Here is a 17,350-nt window from a genome sequence, read left to right as displayed (position 1 = left end):
ATTCATGTGATGGTTTGTGTGTGTCATTTGAAAACAAAATACTATTTTGAGAAGAAATAACATTGTTTTGAATGTAAAGTTTAATTTTGCAGGAGAATTGAGGGGGTTTGCCCATTGTGTGTGTGTTTTTTGATTTGTGTGTAGAGTTCTGAGAATATGAGGCATGCTTTCAGAAAATGTGTGTAAACAATCGAGAAAAACTGTAATATCATAGGCCTACTTAACGACCAAAGGAGGGAGCTAGAGACCGGTTGTTTTTGTCCAACATTTAATTAATAAATAGGGACTTTCGTTTGAGTAAGGTTACACAAAGGTCAACGGTTTCGGTTTCGCTCGGTAGATCCTAAAGTGCCGTTTGCCATCCGCTCCACGAGGGGCGTAAGCGAGCTCTTTACGTTCCGCCTGAGACCTTTGGATCCTTGGCAACATGACGCTTGAAAGCAGTCGCGACAGACCGTTTTAAGGCCATGCAAGTACGGATTCCGCAGATGACAGCTCAGTGACAGACTCTTAATGTCACTCAACAGAACACATTTCAGCCCACCAGCAAAAACAGCCGACACACACTGCGATAAAGTGCAAGAATCGAGAATGTCACAAGACTCACCTGTAAGTAACTGGCACGAATTATTTGGCAGTTCTTATGTAGCTTAAAGTTTGAATTGAATCAGTCATATAAATGGCTGCACTGTCAGCAGTTCATTTAAATCCGTGTAACGTTAGTGACGCTGCCTTGACGCGCTCGCCAATGTCTGTCTATCTGTCTCTACTTCTAATACAAATAAGGTCCAAGGAATCTTAATACGAAAACAACCGCACAAAAATAAAGTACAGTAAAATAAAACCGTACCCTGTCTCTCCGCAGCAGAACGAAAGTGAGTGCGGGCCGGGCCGTCGCGCGAGCAGGGAGTGGTGGCTTCACGTGAGTCTGTTGTGCATTCCTCTGCTCGCGGTGTATCTGCACATCCCTCCTCCACAGCTCTCACCTGCGCTCAACACCTGGCGCGCTTCTGGACACTTCTTCACATTCAGAGGAAATAACATCTTTTACAAAGGTATATCACAGGCTTTGTTTAAGCTGTATACTCTGTTGATGTGGTAGTCTTATTGTAATTGTATTCTGCTTGTCAATAGAGTCAGTTGGTGTTGTGGGAAGCTCTGATGTCCTCCTGCTGCTTCATGGTTTTCCTACTTCTAGCTATGACTGGTATAAGGTATAAGCACAGAGCCATTTTAAAGTCATTTTCCAGTGTAAAACTGCATCAACATTTCAGAAAAGCTACTGTAAACTCAATTTAATGCAACTTTGAAGCAAATGAAATCACTAACAGTGACTTGATACTTCACTTCTGCTTTGCACTTGGTGTTCATTGTGCAGCATTTGCTCTCGTTGTCGTTTTGTAGATCTGGGATTCTCTCACTCAGCGCTTTAACAGAGTCATCGCCCTCGACTTCCTGGGGTTTGGTTTTTCGGACAAACCGGTGAGATGAAAGACATGCAGTCACTACAACTACGGTCTTTTATTATTTATAATTTGAATAATTATTTCTATCACACAAACGTCCCACCTCATGATGACACTCCAGCGACCACACCGTTACTCCATCTTCGAGCAGGCCAGTGTGGTGGAGGCCCTGATCTCTCATTTGGGGCTTTCAGAGCAGAGGATTAACCTCCTGTCACATGACTATGGAGACACTGTAGCTCTCGAGTTACTGTACAGGTGAGCTGTAAGGATCCTTCAAGCTCTCTTGTCATAGTTTAGCTTAATGTTCCTGTCAATATGATCTGGGTGGTTCTCACGTGCAGTTAAACACACAGGAGTGACCATAACAGGAACGGACACGTCACCATAAACAGCCTCTGCCTCTCAAATGGAGGTACATTAAATTTGTATTCATTCTTTATGAAAATTATATATATATATATATTCTTTCAGATAATAAAAGTCTGATTAGAGATTCTTAACATTATGTAAAAACTGATGTTTTCTTTTTAATTTCAATCTTTAAAGGTATATTCCCTGAGACTCATTATCCAAGATTCCTTCAGAAAGTGAGTGTGACGCTTTAAAATACACATTTGTTTTCATTTGTGAACTGAGAAGTGAATATTTCTAATCTTTTGTCATCTACAGGTGCTGAAGGACTCAGGCTTCATTTCACCTGTACTTACTCGCCTAGTAAACTACCAGCTTTTCTCTAGAGGGTGAGTTGACCGTCTGGAATGGGATTGGTGTATAGCTTTATGCTTTCTAGTACACAGTTCAAACTATTCGTTGTACTTTACACCGTCATAAATCATTGTTTATAGGTTGTGGCCTAACACCTTCAATTGCAAATATTATATGTATTCACCCTACAGAATAAGGGATGTGTTTGGACCGTACACCCAGCCAACAGAAGCAGAGTTCTGGGACATGTGGACAGGCATTCGCTTTAACGATGGAAATCTAGTCATGGACAGGTGTCCAAGCTTTTCCATGTTTTGCATCTGCAGTGCTTTGCTTGTAATGGCAACCGTCACAAACAATCCTTTGTTTTGTCTCGCCCAGTGTCCTGCAGTACATTAACCAGAGGATGAAACACAGAGAGAGATGGGTGGGGGCTCTAACCTCATCTTCAACACCATGTGAGTACACACACCATTCATTCAATGGTATAAAGTGCTGGAGAAGCCGTCATGCTACCAGACTGAAGTGATTCACTGTGGGCAGTGCTATTGAGGCTAAGTAGTTTAATCCATTGAAAAGCACTGCAGAAGCTGCTTAGCCCGTCTGCACCCCAGGCAATATGCGTTTGAGGTGAGGTGACAGCATTAAGTGAACATTCACGAAGTTAAATGCAGTTAAATGTGTAATATTACAATATATTATACATGCAATGCAGCAGGATAAGCATTTTAACACTCATACTATAGGGTGGGAGAGTTCTATTGAGAGTTATAAATAGTTTTGTGCTTTGGAAGATTAGTTGATAAATCACTTCAGGCTGTCTACCGTGGCCGTACAAAATTATGAATGTGTTTTTTTGTAAATATCACTGATTTATTAAATTTTAACTTTGTAGTGCACATGATTTATGGACCCCTAGATCCAGTTAATCCACATCCCCAGTTTATCCAGCTCTACCAGTGAGTATATATGCCAGTTTATATTTATTATCTCTATTTAAACTAAATTATGATTTGTATCATTACTAAATGAGAAATATGTCTAGACTTTTTTTTTTTTTTTTTTTTTTTTACATGCATAGGTTTTTTCTCCCTAAACTTTTGTGAAAAACATTTACATAAGGAAGATGGTGATGGTCCTATGGTTAGAGCTCATGGCAAAAAAAACTTTTCCCAATGAGTCCTTGGTTCAAATCCAGGGTGGTGAGTGGACCAGAAAGCAAAGGCTTTTTTTTATTGATATTTTTGTTATAAATTTGGATAAACTATTTTTAAAATATTTGCTGTACCTCATTGTTTGACAGTCCATCATGGAGTTGGTCTGTTGGTTATTTGTAACCCAAGCCTCTATCACAGTCTTAACCGCAACTAATGTGCGTTTAGCCACATGTGCGCATAGCCAATTTTCTATGTCCCCCTTTACCTGGTTCATCCATTTTAGTTCTTGGAATATCTACTAACGAGCTGACGAGTTGAATCGGGTGTGTATAATTAAAGTTTAAAATGTGTAGTGTTGGTGTGCCTCCAGGAACAGGTTGGGAAACACTATTGGTGAATGTAGAGGATTAGTTCTTTATTATTGGTACAAATTTCAAGTGGGAACTTAGCATATAAGCCAAGATAAAACTGCTATGCTGTGACAAACAGAAAAGACAGATCAAGCTGTCTCTTTAGGAAAATGACAACTATAACAGAGAAATGTTTTATAATCACTTTTCCCCTCTCTATTCCTCACCTACAGGAAACTAGTTCAAAGATCCACCGTATCGGTTCTAGATGAGCATGTGAGTCATTATCCACAGCTGGAGGATCCCACAGGCTTCATTAATGCCTACCTTAGCTTTATCAACTCATTCTGAGCAAGAGAGTGATGTGATCATTCTGAAATGAGTGGAATATTGCTCCTATAAAGATGTTGTTGGGAAATATTCCAATACATTTATTAACAAACCGTAAAGTATGCCAGTCACGTTTCTAAATGCATGAAACAAAGTATTGTACCAAATAATCTTTACAATTGTCAGTAAGTTTGCTGAAATACAATATGCCATTACTTGTAAATACATTTGTGTTCAAAGCATGAATGATTTTATTCAAATAAAAAACTCTTTGTATGAATTGTCATGTTTTGTGTAGGGAAAAAAAACAAGTCTTGAACTCTTCCAGACTTTTTATTATTGATAAATGATAGGTTTGTTTTAAAGGACTATTTCATGGACTAAGCCATGACACAAGGCCAAAACAGCAACAATGATTAGATCTCTTCCACATGAATTTAAGTGGCACAATATTTTAGAACTCTCAGACCAGATCAAATACAGAAACAGGATGTTATAGAGGATTCATGTTAAGCCACAAAGATGGTTGAAACATTATAGAGCTACTATATAGATGCATATAAAAGGACAATGACCCAGATTGATTGGCATGTGACCAGGTCACTCACATCGCTCGTTTATCCGACAGACGCCAGGATGACGTCGACCACACTCTCGTCTGTGCTCCTTACGGTCACCTGCATAGTGACCCCATCAGCCAGCGCCAGACGCGCCCTCACCAACACGTCATGACCTCCCCTAAACACACCTTCAGAAACACGATCATCAATCATCAGTCAGGTTAGAAATAGAGAAAATGATTATCTAATGCACATTTCAAGACCTGAAACTCACAGAACTAAAAAACTGGATTGCTGAGTACAAACCTGCTAAGACCAGAACATGCGAGTTCTTGTTTTCAGGAACTTTGTCTGAGCGTTCACAAGGCTGCATGCCTAAGAAGCTGATGATGTTATTTACCGCCTCTGTGAAGATAAATACAATCAAGAGATGATTACTTCTACAGCCACAAAACTCTTATCAAACTTACATTTATCTGACATTCTTATAGATGGTCATTAGGATATTAAAGTTGATTTTAATCAAACTGACCATCTAGAGTTCTGACTGTGGCCAAAGCAAACGTCTCTTCCTTCTCAAACTCGTCTCCGATCTCCTCCCACGCCGCGCCGAAGTTCGGCTTTAACACCTTCTGTATGTGGTCAGCGACTGTTACCTCTAAATCTTCCAGCTAGGATGAAAATGCGAGATTGATTGAGGGAGAAGCCGCTGATAATCTTTTTTTTTTTTTTTTTTTTTTTTTTTTTTTTACCATGAATTGATTTTGAAAATTCACATACCACATATTCATCATCATAACCGTCATCATCAGGCTCTCCCGTGTTAGGATCACAATCCCGGACTAGATATTTCATTGTACAGCTGAACGTGCAAGAGACTAAGACAAATGCAAACAATTAAAAACGTGTCAAATTTCGTAAGTACTTTAAATGCATCAAAACAAGCAGTTTAGTCTGTAATGTACCATTTACACAGAATGCGTTTAAAAATGTGAGGCGTGGGGTAGCAAAATGAAAAAAAGAGAGGTTGAACTACTTTCAACTTGAGCACTACAGTTTTAGAATGCCGTTTTCATGTGCAAGCCGCTGAAAAAGATGTGAGTTACATAAAAAAACAACAAAAAGCAGCAAAGTGGAAAGCAAAAATACATTCTGTGTGACACACCTGCTGTGGGGTCATCCTCAGGTAACCGGACCAGACTGTAGCAGGAGCCAGGCTGGCTGTATGGGAGGTTAGGTGCAGGTACGTAATGTAGAACCTCGTAGGCCTCTGACGGCTCCATCTGGACCATAACCCGCTGCAGCAGCTGGTCGTTCAGCGTGTTGGTGCAGTCGAACTGGAAGATCATGTGATTTGCAAAAGTGTGTTTGATGCAGCGCACTACATATTCCGTCTCTGCTTCTGTTAACTGAACCGGCTCTGATGACTTGAACAGGGGACCCAAACCCTTGAATTCTGGAATGGCTGCAAGTTGATCTGAGAGAAAAAAATAAGGGTGGAAAAACATGGCACAGTTTGCTTCAAACTCTGGTTTAACAGTGCCGCACACATTGCTTTGCTGATTAGCTAATCGTCTTACCTTGGTAAATGTCTTGGCGTGAAGGTGCAAGCTTTTCAGGTAGTTTGCTTGTTGCAACGGGTGCGATTTCTGGCATGAAGTAGAACAATAAAGTGAACTTGTGCAATTTGACTAAGCTTTGCAATTTAGCCAAAAAAAGGTTAAAGACATAGGAAGATAAGCATCCAAATCAGATGCCAAACAATGGTATACAGTAAACAAAAATGTTTTTTGGATTATATTGAGTAATAGTCTAGTTATTGGACTCTGGTTCATAAGTAGTGGGGAAATCTATTCACACCTGTCTTCTGTTCGGTGATGGGCGCGGTAGCCAAGGGAACGGTCTTCATGTCAAATGGTTTCTCAGAGGGCTCCAGTGTGTACTGGTGGAGGGATTTCTCCAGTCCAGGAACAGATACGGACAGACCTGCGAACAAACGGTTCAACAACCATTATTCAACCATGACACAACTTTAATGCAGAATAATTTTTTTTTTTTTTTAATTCACACCACAACCACTCACATCAGCATATCAGATACACAATAAGAATTTTAAGTATGCAGAACAATGGAAACCCACACAAAACAACCACTACAACACAAACCCTCACCATTGAAGATGTATGCGGCATTCAAGGCCTTCTGCTTCTGCTGAAGGACATTCATGTAGAATGTGGCTCTGTCTCTCACCTCATCATCACTGTCCATCATACACCTATCAGACACACACGCTTTAGCAAATCGCATATTAACGCATTTTGGTATGGATGGGCGATAAGTAACATTATGATAAAAATTATATTTTATTTTAGTAGACAAACATGGAAAAGTGATAAAAAAAAAATAATGAAAAAGTAATGAAAAGGTCAGTATATAACTTAAAGGGATAGTTCACCCAAAAATTTTAATTCTGTCATTAATTACTCACCCTCACGTCGTTCCAAACCAGCTACACAACTGACATTTTGACGCTTCAAAAAGAGATCGTTTAGATTAGAAAACTAATCAATCCATATGAATTGAGCGAGGTGAGTAATTAAATCAATTTTGGGTGAAGTAACCCTTTAATAAGCAAAAATAAATAAGTAAAAAAAGTGCCATTTACATCATTTTTAATCCAATGATGAGTTTCTTTTTTTAGGTAAAATATTGTTTTATTTTCTGTTTTGCATCGTTTCTTTTTAATCCAATCAAATGAAGATTTTCTCTTTTTAGTTTAACAAACATTTGCACTGATTTCTCAATACACATTTCTTTGGTCATTTCTTAACTCTAATACTCAAATCACCCACCCCCCCCCCCCACATACACACTTTCTGCCAGTAAAGGCTTACCTCTGCATCAGGACCAAGACGCTTGGCAGCAGGTCATCATTTTGAGCCCCAAACTTGGCCAGCGCACTGACCGCAGCTTTGAAGAAAAACGTGAGAGGAGAGTCAGAGCAGAAGAATGCTTAAATGTCCTAAAGCCTAAAGTCTCTGAAGCTGATTTATTACAGATTATCAGGCCTGCTTAAATTTACTCCAACTTGCAGTCAGATAGCAGTTAATTATTTGGACACGTGTGTCGCTCAAACAAAAAAACCTGTACTACTGCATCACAAACACACACATCCTGAGATCTTAAGGTGGCACGAGCAGGTTTTATAAGCTCATTGCAAGGAGGTTAACGCACAGGTCAAAGGTCATACGAGATTACTCACCTGCCCGCACCGCCTCACTCTCTAGCACCACACGGTTGAAGATGAAACGGATGTATTTGGAGGGGGTGGGGGTACGTGGGCCTTCTTTCCCCAGCAGGTGGAGGATCTTAGTGGCCAGGACAGTGTGCTCGCAGTCCTCGATAAACTCACACAGGTGAGCCAGGCCTGTCTCCTTACTCTCTGGGTTTTCCTCTATGATGCTGATGATACAGTCCACGATGGCTCTCTTGTAATCAAAGCCACCCTGCAAAAGAAAAGAAAAATGAAATCTGACGCTTCTAATATAAAAATATTTTTACAGCAAGATCTATGTTCAAAACTGTTGGTGCTAAGTAAGTAAAATACAAATTAAAACAGGTATTAAGAATATCAGTATAAAGAAAAGCATAAAGACTAAGAGAGATTACAAGACTCCATCTTAACAACAGAAGAACAAATGTCCTTGAATGAACTTACATCATCTCTAAGCATGTTTGAAAGGAAGTTCATCATCACGCTGTGTTTTCTGGGATACTTCTGGCACAGAGCACTGATGGCCTGGACCACAACCACCTGGAAAACAAACAGACCATTTAGTTATGAAAACACATTGTTTACTGGAACATTGTCACATAGACCAATTATTTAAAATGTACAATATGTGCAAATTAATAAATATTAAACTCCCGAATATGCATCTAACACAGATGTTTGCACTAATTTGCTGTTTGGGTGATGAAGTCACCTTGAACTCATCCGAAATCTCGGAGACGAAGGAGGAGATCTGTTTCATGAGACGGTCCACGCTGCTCTCGCTGCCAGTCTTCAGCAGGGTGGTGATGGCCAGGGTGGCGATGCTGCGGTTGGAGTCAGTGATCAGGTTCTCCAGGTCCAGGTTGCATGCAGTCACTGCTGACGGATGCTTCATTGCCACCTGTTGGAACATTTGTTGTTCAAAAACACTTGTTACTTGAAATAAAATAAGATATAAAAATAAAAAAACTTGGCAAGGCTACATGTCCTAATTTTAAGTTAGTTTAACAAACTAAAATAAAAACTATATAGACATGTAAAAAAAACTAAAAAAATCTAATTCAAATCTTTAATAAGAAATATATTAGTATTTCAATTAGGGCTGGGTATTGACACAAATTTCACAATTCGATTCGATTTCGATTCACAAGCTTGCAATTCGATTCGATTCAATATTGATTATTTTGGATATCAGGTACAATACATTGCAAATTTTCTCAAGGAAAACAAATCTCTTAACTATTATTGTAAACTATGGGAGTCCGTTGTAGCCTATTGGCTTCAATAGCCTACTATAATATTGAAGGTAAAAACTGATTTGTATACAAACACTTAAAATACACTTATTTATTTTTATAATAATAAAGTTATATGAAATTATATAAAAATTTAAATGGTGGCTGTCATAAAAACTTTCCACATTTATTCAAACATGCATTAAATATTGAAGAACATTAAAAATTATAATGAATATGTAATATGGTGCATACATTTAACAAAATGCTCCTCTCTAGAGTTATTTTTTCTAGCTGACTAACGAGTTTATGGTCACTGGATATGTTTTTTCTGAGGTAAATGTGACGTTACATGACATTGTTTACTAACGTCTTTCCACGGTTGAAACACTGAGCGATTCCATGCGACATGATACGGACTTCGATAAGTTGTACTCTACCTTTTAACACACTTTCAGATGCTCATTCATGTTTATTTCACGCTGTAACTGGTATTATTAAAGCGGAGGAGAAGGTCTGCTGCTTCTCTTGAGCTGAACCAGAGCGATCTAACTCCACAGGGCCAAAACGGTATTTATGTTTTTGAATTTCGTAAGAAAATGGACGTAATTTGAAATCTGAGACTTTGATTCATATCAATAACAAAGCACAAAGATTATTGCGATTTATTGGATGGGATGTGCGCAACAATGTTCCATTCATTCATCAACTGAAAACAGGATGACTAATTGATTCTTGGGATTTAAGAATCGATATCGGTTCGTAAAAATGAGAATCGATTAAAATCGATTAAAAATTTTTTGCCCTAATTTCAATGATCCTAAAATAACACTGGTGTGAAAAAGAGCACATTTTTGCACAATTTCTGTGATAAAAGGGTGATAGCAATTTGAAATGTGTTAAAATGTGTTCTTTGGTGTCTCCATGTAGTAGTTGTTGATAATGCAATGGTTTACAAATGAAATCCTATTCAAACAGACAGGAAAAACTAACCTTATTAAGGGTCCGTACAGCTGCATATCGCAGGGCTGCTTTGGGAGAGCTGCAAAACAGCTGGAGAACTAGGGAGAGAGAGAGAGAGAGAGAGAGAGAGAGAGAGAGAGAGAGAGAGAGAGAGAGAGAGAGAGAGAGAGAGAGAGAGAGAGAGAGAGAGAGAGAGAGAGAGAGAGAGAGAGAGAGAGAGAGAGAGAGAGAGAGAGAGAGAGAGAGAGAGAGAGAGAGAGAGAGAGAGAGAGAGAGAGAGAGAGAGAGAGAGACAACAAAATGAATTGAACATCTAGTGTACTTTGTCTTGTGCGCTGGTAAGAAAGCAAAAAGGTAGCAGCAAGAAGTAAAATGCACAAGACTAACCGGACACAGCAGGAGCCAGCTCACGAGCGGTACAGTTGGGCATGTGGACAATGGCGGAGGCCGCTTCATAAACCACCATCTCATGTTTATTCCTCAAGCAGCTCTCAATGAAGTCAAACAGAGGGCTATCATGCCTGTTAAAACAACATATGTACACAGACTAAGGGCCAGATTTACTAAACAAGGCAAATTAGCCTGAGAACAAAATTCCAAAAAAGCACAGATTGGAAGTGGAAAATTCTGCATGTGATCTGACGCATCCGGATCATTTCCACAATGACCAAAGCAATCTAACAAGAGCAGCACGCTTTTTTTGGCAGGTAAATAATGGCGGGAAAAAAAACAGAGTAAATTGACTAGAGCAAACCTTAGTAAATCACATTGCATGATTCATTTAAATACTCTCCTCCTATAAATTTTGCGTCTAAAAGGGAAACTCCTACAAAAGCATATGCAATAAAGTCAGCCACAAAAATCAGCACTATTTTTTCACCGCGTGTCTTTATTAAATCCTGACAGTAGTTTTTTAACACCAAAAGAGGATTTGTGCTGGTGCAAGCTGTTAGTAAATCTGTGCCTAAGTAAAGGCCCGTTCACACCAAGCACGATAACTATAAAGATAACGATAAAGATAACTATATATGCGTCCACACCAACGACCGATAACGGTCTTTTTATTCTAAGCACGCGCGCGCCCGCGCTGCGGTTTCAAAGTAGCGAAAATGGATGACCTGCTAGAATGGATTCTGATTGGCTGTCAGTGTTTTATCGTTTGACAGCTGGAAAAAAATCGTTCTGAAAGTGATCCCAACGATATCGTTCCTCATATCTTTATCGTTATAGTTGTGGTGTGAACTCTGTTATTCTTTAATATGGAGAACGATTTTTAGAATTATATCTTTATCGTTATCTTTATAGTTATCGTCCTTGATGTGAACGGGCCTTAAGTCTACATTATAAGCAACTGCATGATGTTAATAACGCCTAAAAAAGCTAATGTCAAACACACATACCCTCCATCCGTCTCCTCCAGCAGCTTACTGGCAATGCGAATCATCATGCAGTAAGCAAATGGAGACTTGAGGCCAGATTTGGTGAATTTGTTGAGCATCTTGGTCACAGCCAGACGGTCATTCTTCCTCAAGTGGTACAGAAGACCCAGAGCATGGTACTGTGCAGAGAGATCCCAATTTATTAAAGACAGACAGGCCCCCAACTCACAAGACAATGGATGCAAGCATCTCACTAACCTGCACCATGATGTTATCACTTGAAGCCGCCTCCTGAGCTTCATTGACCCAGCGTTTTACCACATCAAAACTCATCTTCACCATGTGCTGTAAAACAAATACAGAAACAGGATAGCTACAATAGCCAGGACTAAGTGTAATAAACAGTTAAGTGAAAACAGACTAGTGATTGGCTAATACTATTCAGATTAGCGCCATTTTAAAATATTAATAAATACTATAATAGTGCATAAATAATACTAAAATAACACTGGGCACTAGGTTGTGATCTTACCAGTGAGGAGACGAGAGCAGAGCTGGACACGCTGGGCACTTTGTCCACGATGGCCTGTTTCATGTATCGTTCAATAGCCTGCAGCATGGTGGTCTGGTGGACAAGATGGAAGAAGCACAATTGAAAGGATCATTTACATCAGTTCCAGTGTAGTTTAGTTCTTACTTATAGAAAATAGAGTCTGTTACACAGAGACAAATGAGTTTTCAGACAGTTGAGACTCACATCAGTGATCCTGCAGAGAGCTCTGATTGCCGGGCCTCTGTAAACATCCTCTTTACCAGTCATGTCCTTTGTCAAGCTGAGACACACACAAAACATTAATCATTAAATAACAATGTTTACACACTACTACACATATTATAAAAACTATATAGTTTTCTTAAAATAAGTACAGCTTTTTTTTTATTATCAAGAAACACACTATATATATATTCTTTAGAAATGTTGGCCCATATTGATAGGATAGCATCTTGCAGTTGATAGATTTGTGGGATGCACATCCAGGGCACGAAGCTCCCGTTCCACCACATCCCAAAGATGCTCTATTGGGTTGAGATCTGGTGACTGTGGGGGCCATTTTAGTACAGTGAACTCATTGTCATGTTCAAGAAACCAATTTGAAATGATTCAAGCTTTTTGACATGGTGCATTATCCTGCTGGAAGTAGCCATCAGAGGATGGGTACATGGTGGTCATAAAGGGATGGACATGGTCAGAAACAATGCTCAGGTAGGCCGTGGCATTTAAACGATGCCCAATTGGCACTAAGGGGCCTAAAGTGTGCCAAGAAAACATCCCCCACACCATTACACCACCACCACCAGCCTGCCCAGTGGTAACAAGGCATGATGGATCCATGTTCTCATTCTGTTTACGCCAAATTCTGACTCTACCATCTGAATGTCTCAACAGAAATGAGACTCATCAGACCAGGCAACATTTTTCCAGTCTTCAACTGTCCAATTTTGGTGAGCTTGTGCAAATTGTAGCCTCTTTTTCCTATTTGTAGTGGAGATGAGTGGTACCTAGTGGGGTCTTCTGCTGTTGTAGCCCATCCGCCTCAAGGTTGTGCGTGTTGTGGCTTCACAAATGCTTTGCTGCATACCTCGGTTGTAACGAGTGGTTATTTCAGTCAAAGTTGCTCTTCTATCAGCTTGAATCAGTCGGCCCATTCTCCTCTGACCTCTAGCATCAACAAGGCATTTTCGCCCACAGGACTGCCGCATACTGGATGTTTTTCCCTTTTCACACCATTCTTTGTAAACCCTAGAAATGGTTGTGCGTGAAAATCCCAGTAACTGAGCAGATTGTGAAATACTCAGACCGGCCCGTCTGGCACCAACAACCATGCCACGCTCAAAATTGCTTAAATCACCTTTCTTTCCCATTCTGACATTCAGTTTGGAGTTCAGGAGATTGTCTTTTGATGTCTTTGTAGCATTTGATGTCGAGTCATTGCCGAAACTGCCTAAACTGCCTGTGTCTTTTTATTTTATTAACTGAGTGCCCACATAGCTACAGTAAAATTTATAACCCGTAAGTTGAGGAAAAGGTATCACAATGCACTGAAAAGTAGCATTTTTGGAGATACAAGCTTTCCGCCCGACATTAACAATATTGTCATTACAAATAAGAAATACACTGCTATGGCAAAATGAACTGCTCACCTGCTTGTAACGATGATCACATCCTCTGAGATGTTGGCCATCTCCTTTATGGTCAGGTAACACATTCTTCTCAGGGTTTGCTAAAAGATGAGGCAAAAGCAAAATTAATTTTCTCTTAAAAAACAGCTCTATGGTAAGAACAGCACATTATTTGCAATATTAATTAATAATAAAATAAGTATTTATCAGTGTAAATTTAAATTATTAATTATTTACTTTTATAGTTTTTATTAATATTTATAGTTAATAGTTATTTTTCCAGTTTTGATTTTAATTTTAGTTTTTAGTAATTTTGCTCTTTGTTTTTATCATTTTTCTTTACCATTCCTATTTAGGGTTAATCTTTTATTATTGAAAGTTTTAGTTGAAGTTAATTTTTAGTTTTTATTTACTTCAACAAAGTTATTTCAATTAGTTGAAAAGGCTAATTCTAATTGACATTTTGCACCCCGTTGTGTCAAGTTCAAAAACATAATAACATTTTGTTCATTTTGTGTAAAAAAAAAAAAAAAGTGTGTATAATATTATTGCTGTCATTAATTATAATAAAATTATATTTACTGACATTTATTATATTATTACATAATGCAATATGCATGTATTGGCTTCCAAGATATAGGTTTAGCCTTTAAAAAAAAGTAACCGTCTAGTAACACACTAGTAAAAAACAGTAAATAGGGTTGCAAATAAAGTGTCTTACATCATTAGACTGGAACAGCCTAGTCATGGCAAAGAAAGCTTCAGTGGCTTCTGTGGTTCCAAAGTGCTCACCCTGAAAAAATGAAGGAGTTTAGAGATGAATCAGTCCATAGAGAAAGAGAGATGCAGTAGTGTAAAACTGCTGAAAAAGTAAGATATAGTCACATACCTGGTTGAGCAGGTAGATGATCTTCGTCAGGATGTGCAGACATCTTCTCGGATTGATGGGTGTCTCGTTGAAGATCCGAGCCTTTGAAACAAACATGCAATGTAATGTACAGTAATTTGTATAGTACTACTTAAGATTCAAATGCATCAGACTCACCTCCTGTAGTACAGCGCTTTTCTCCAGATGCTGAAAGGGGTTTGAGCCACTTCCTAAACGCATAAGAACAGATCTGTCAATCAACTAAAGGTTTGTGCCTTCAATCAGATACAATATTAGGTAATAGTTTAAGTTAAAGTAATAACCTTTAACTTATAAGTCATATAGTGCCATTTCTTCAAGAAAAGTGCTCATAGAATAAGTGATGAGAGAACGTATAGCATCTATATGTGGCTCTTTGCCACTGCAAAACAGCAATATTAGGTACATTTATTAACCATTTAGTAAACCAAAACCAAAGATTTGGATCTTCTGAATCTGAACTGTCAAAAGATTGTAGTGCCTTATAAATAAAAGTTGTAACGACAAGAGAGAATAGCATCTATAGGTAACGTTAACTTAGCCCCTTTGCAGCCCTTTAATCGACTTCAATCAGAAATTCCCTTTAAATATACGGAATACAAAGCTTATGGAGAAAAACCACGAAGCAAATGTTAGATGTTCTTCGTTGACAAGCTTGCAAAATGAATATAGATAAATGAAGGCTACTGCTAGCATATTAGCTTCCTCAATAAAGATGAATTAAACTCTTACTGTAGGATACAGCAAAAATCACACTACTAGTTAATCCACCACTCAAATTAAGTATAAAACTGAAACATGTACATACATCATTAGTGTTAAACAAGTGTATTATTATTTATTTTTTTCAGTTGCAGATGTGCTGTGGCCTGCAGAGACGCTCTTCCTTAGCAAAACAACCGACATCATTTCGGCCACTGAAATAAGCTGTTTATCATATGCTACAGATTTGATCATGTGTCAGCATTAATTTAATAATGATCTTACCAGACTCCTCGTCCTTCTTGTCGAATTTCTTGATCATTTTGCTGAATGTTTAAGAGCAGTAAACGAGATGATCAGACAGTCATTCACGCTCTTTTCCTCCACGTCAACCAGAGTGACGTGTATTGTGAGCTGGCGGAGGTGGAGCTCACTGAGTTCACACTTCAAAATAAAGGTCTATGCTTAAAAGTCGAGATGACAATGAAGAGGTTTGTTTTCTTCGTACGTTCCAGAAAAAAAGAATATATATAGTGTGTGTATATATATATATATATATATATATATATATATATATATATATATATATATATATATATATATATATATTAGAGGTGGGCATAGATTAATTTTTTTAATCTAGATTAATTTTGAAATTAATCTAGATTAATATAGATTAAAATGGCTCATTTGAATTCTGCCGAAGGCATTCAGAATATGTGTGCTACCCAAATAATGACTATAAAAGTAAGTCTTTGAGAACGGGTTTCTCAAGCCGAGTGGCGCATTAGACCAGGGGCTCATCTCCTGTTTCCAAAATACATCACAAACTGCTTGAGAAAGCTGTTCTACTCATAGACTGTAAAAAGTTACTACTGTACTGTTACCGTCCGTAGGCAACATTAGGTAGGCCTATGTTATTATCAACTACTATAGGCTATCAATTAGGGATAGGCGATATTACGGTGGCCCAGTAGTGCACAACACAATGAAATGTAAAAAGCAAACATAAGTTCACAACACAACGAAATAAAGCCACAACACAACGGAAACAAGCCACAACACAACGGAAAATCCACAACACAACGAAATAAAGCCACAACACAACGGAAACAAGCCACAACACAACGGAAAATCTACAACACAACGAAATAAAGCCACAACACAACGGAAATGCTCCCGACCACTAGAGGGCTCTCGGAGCCCAGTAAAGTTAGTTTTCCAAGCCATTGTTCATTAGAGAGTCAGCAGTCTATAAAAATATATCAACACCACGATTAGTTTTAACAGTATGTAGCTAACCATTGTTTATCGACATTTATTAATTCAAAATCACCTACGTGCATTATAGCTACATATTTATACTCTAGAATGCTTTGACGCGCTACCACAGCGCATTATCCCTGAGGGAACGTCTGCCAATTCCTCCAAGTTGTTAAAACGTATAATTTGTTTTAATTAAAATTACTTCAAAAACATACAAACATAACATTCAAAAACATACATATTCAAAATCCAAAGCTTGATTGTATTTGATAGTAGACTGACTTAATATGACTTTTATAATGACTTTTTCCAATACCCTTCATGTATTTACAGTAATTAACAATTATTTTTTTTAGGAAATTTCTGTAAAAGTTTTTTTTTTTTTTTTATCATGTTCCTAGTGACCAGACTGACTTATTATAGGTGGAATTGTGCCAATTCCTTCCTATTTCACCAAATGGTTTTTATTTTTATTTATCAAATTATATTATAATAAATTATACGTTTTAACCACTTGGTGGAATTGCCAGACGTGCCCTGCGCTGTGGAAGCGCGTCCAAGCATTCTCGAGTATAAATCAAATACGCAGCTATAATTCATGTAGGTTATTTTGAAGTAATATTTTAAGTTGATATACACTGTTAAAACTAATCGTGGTATTTATATATAAAGACTGCTGACTCTATAGAACAATGGCTTGGAAAACTAACTTTACTGGGCTCCAAGAGCCCTCTAGTGGTCGGGAGCATTTCCGTTGTGTTGTGGCTTTATTTCGTTGTGTTGTAGATTTTCCCGTTGTGTTGTAGATTTTCCGTTGTGTTGTGGCTTATTTCCGTTGTGTTGTTGCTTTATTTCGTTGTGTTGTGGATTTT

General features: G+C 38.3%; 2 protein-coding genes across 3 annotated transcripts; one reads left to right on the top strand and one right to left on the bottom strand.

Annotated features, from left to right (window-relative positions):
* The first annotated feature begins 373 nt into the window (after positions 1-373).
* Positions 374-4,291, top strand: mest (mesoderm specific transcript). Of its 2 annotated transcripts, none has more exons than XM_081364483.1 (12): positions 374-609; positions 866-1,055; positions 1,135-1,214; positions 1,405-1,482; positions 1,588-1,724; positions 1,823-1,881; positions 2,016-2,056; positions 2,139-2,209; positions 2,366-2,467; positions 2,556-2,632; positions 3,070-3,133; positions 3,915-4,291. In XM_081364483.1, the coding sequence occupies exons 1-12, from the start codon at positions 514-516 to the stop codon at positions 4,030-4,032; spliced, it is 1,113 nt and encodes a 370-aa protein (XP_081220609.1). In that variant the 5' UTR covers positions 374-513; the 3' UTR covers positions 4,033-4,291. The 2 variants fall into 2 exon arrangements, with proteins under 2 accessions (XP_081220609.1, XP_081220610.1); XM_081364484.1 differs by having other exon boundaries at positions 416-609; positions 869-1,055.
* A 34-nt stretch (positions 4,292-4,325) lies between these two features.
* On the bottom strand, positions 4,326-15,653 carry copg2 (COPI coat complex subunit gamma 2). The gene is made up of 23 exons (XM_081364482.1): positions 15,498-15,653; positions 14,649-14,701; positions 14,493-14,573; positions 14,325-14,396; positions 13,625-13,704; positions 12,180-12,255; positions 11,955-12,047; positions 11,681-11,767; positions 11,444-11,601; positions 10,431-10,564; positions 10,074-10,141; positions 8,558-8,746; positions 8,290-8,385; positions 7,834-8,077; positions 7,466-7,541; positions 6,743-6,846; positions 6,432-6,557; positions 6,152-6,220; positions 5,737-6,048; positions 5,352-5,449; positions 5,104-5,242; positions 4,878-4,976; positions 4,326-4,759 (listed from the first exon to the last, which is right to left on the bottom strand). Exons 1-23 carry the CDS (start codon positions 15,532-15,534, stop codon positions 4,629-4,631), a joined length of 2,622 nt encoding a protein of 873 aa, XP_081220608.1. The 5' UTR covers positions 15,535-15,653; the 3' UTR covers positions 4,326-4,628.
* Positions 15,654-17,350: the final 1,697 nt, after the last annotated feature.

Source organism: Scardinius erythrophthalmus, assembly GCF_964197995.2.
Source record: "Scardinius erythrophthalmus genome assembly, chromosome: 4".
NCBI classification, from domain to species: domain Eukaryota; kingdom Metazoa; phylum Chordata; class Actinopteri; order Cypriniformes; family Leuciscidae; genus Scardinius; species Scardinius erythrophthalmus.
This window is presented reverse-complemented; position numbering and strand designations above follow the sequence as displayed.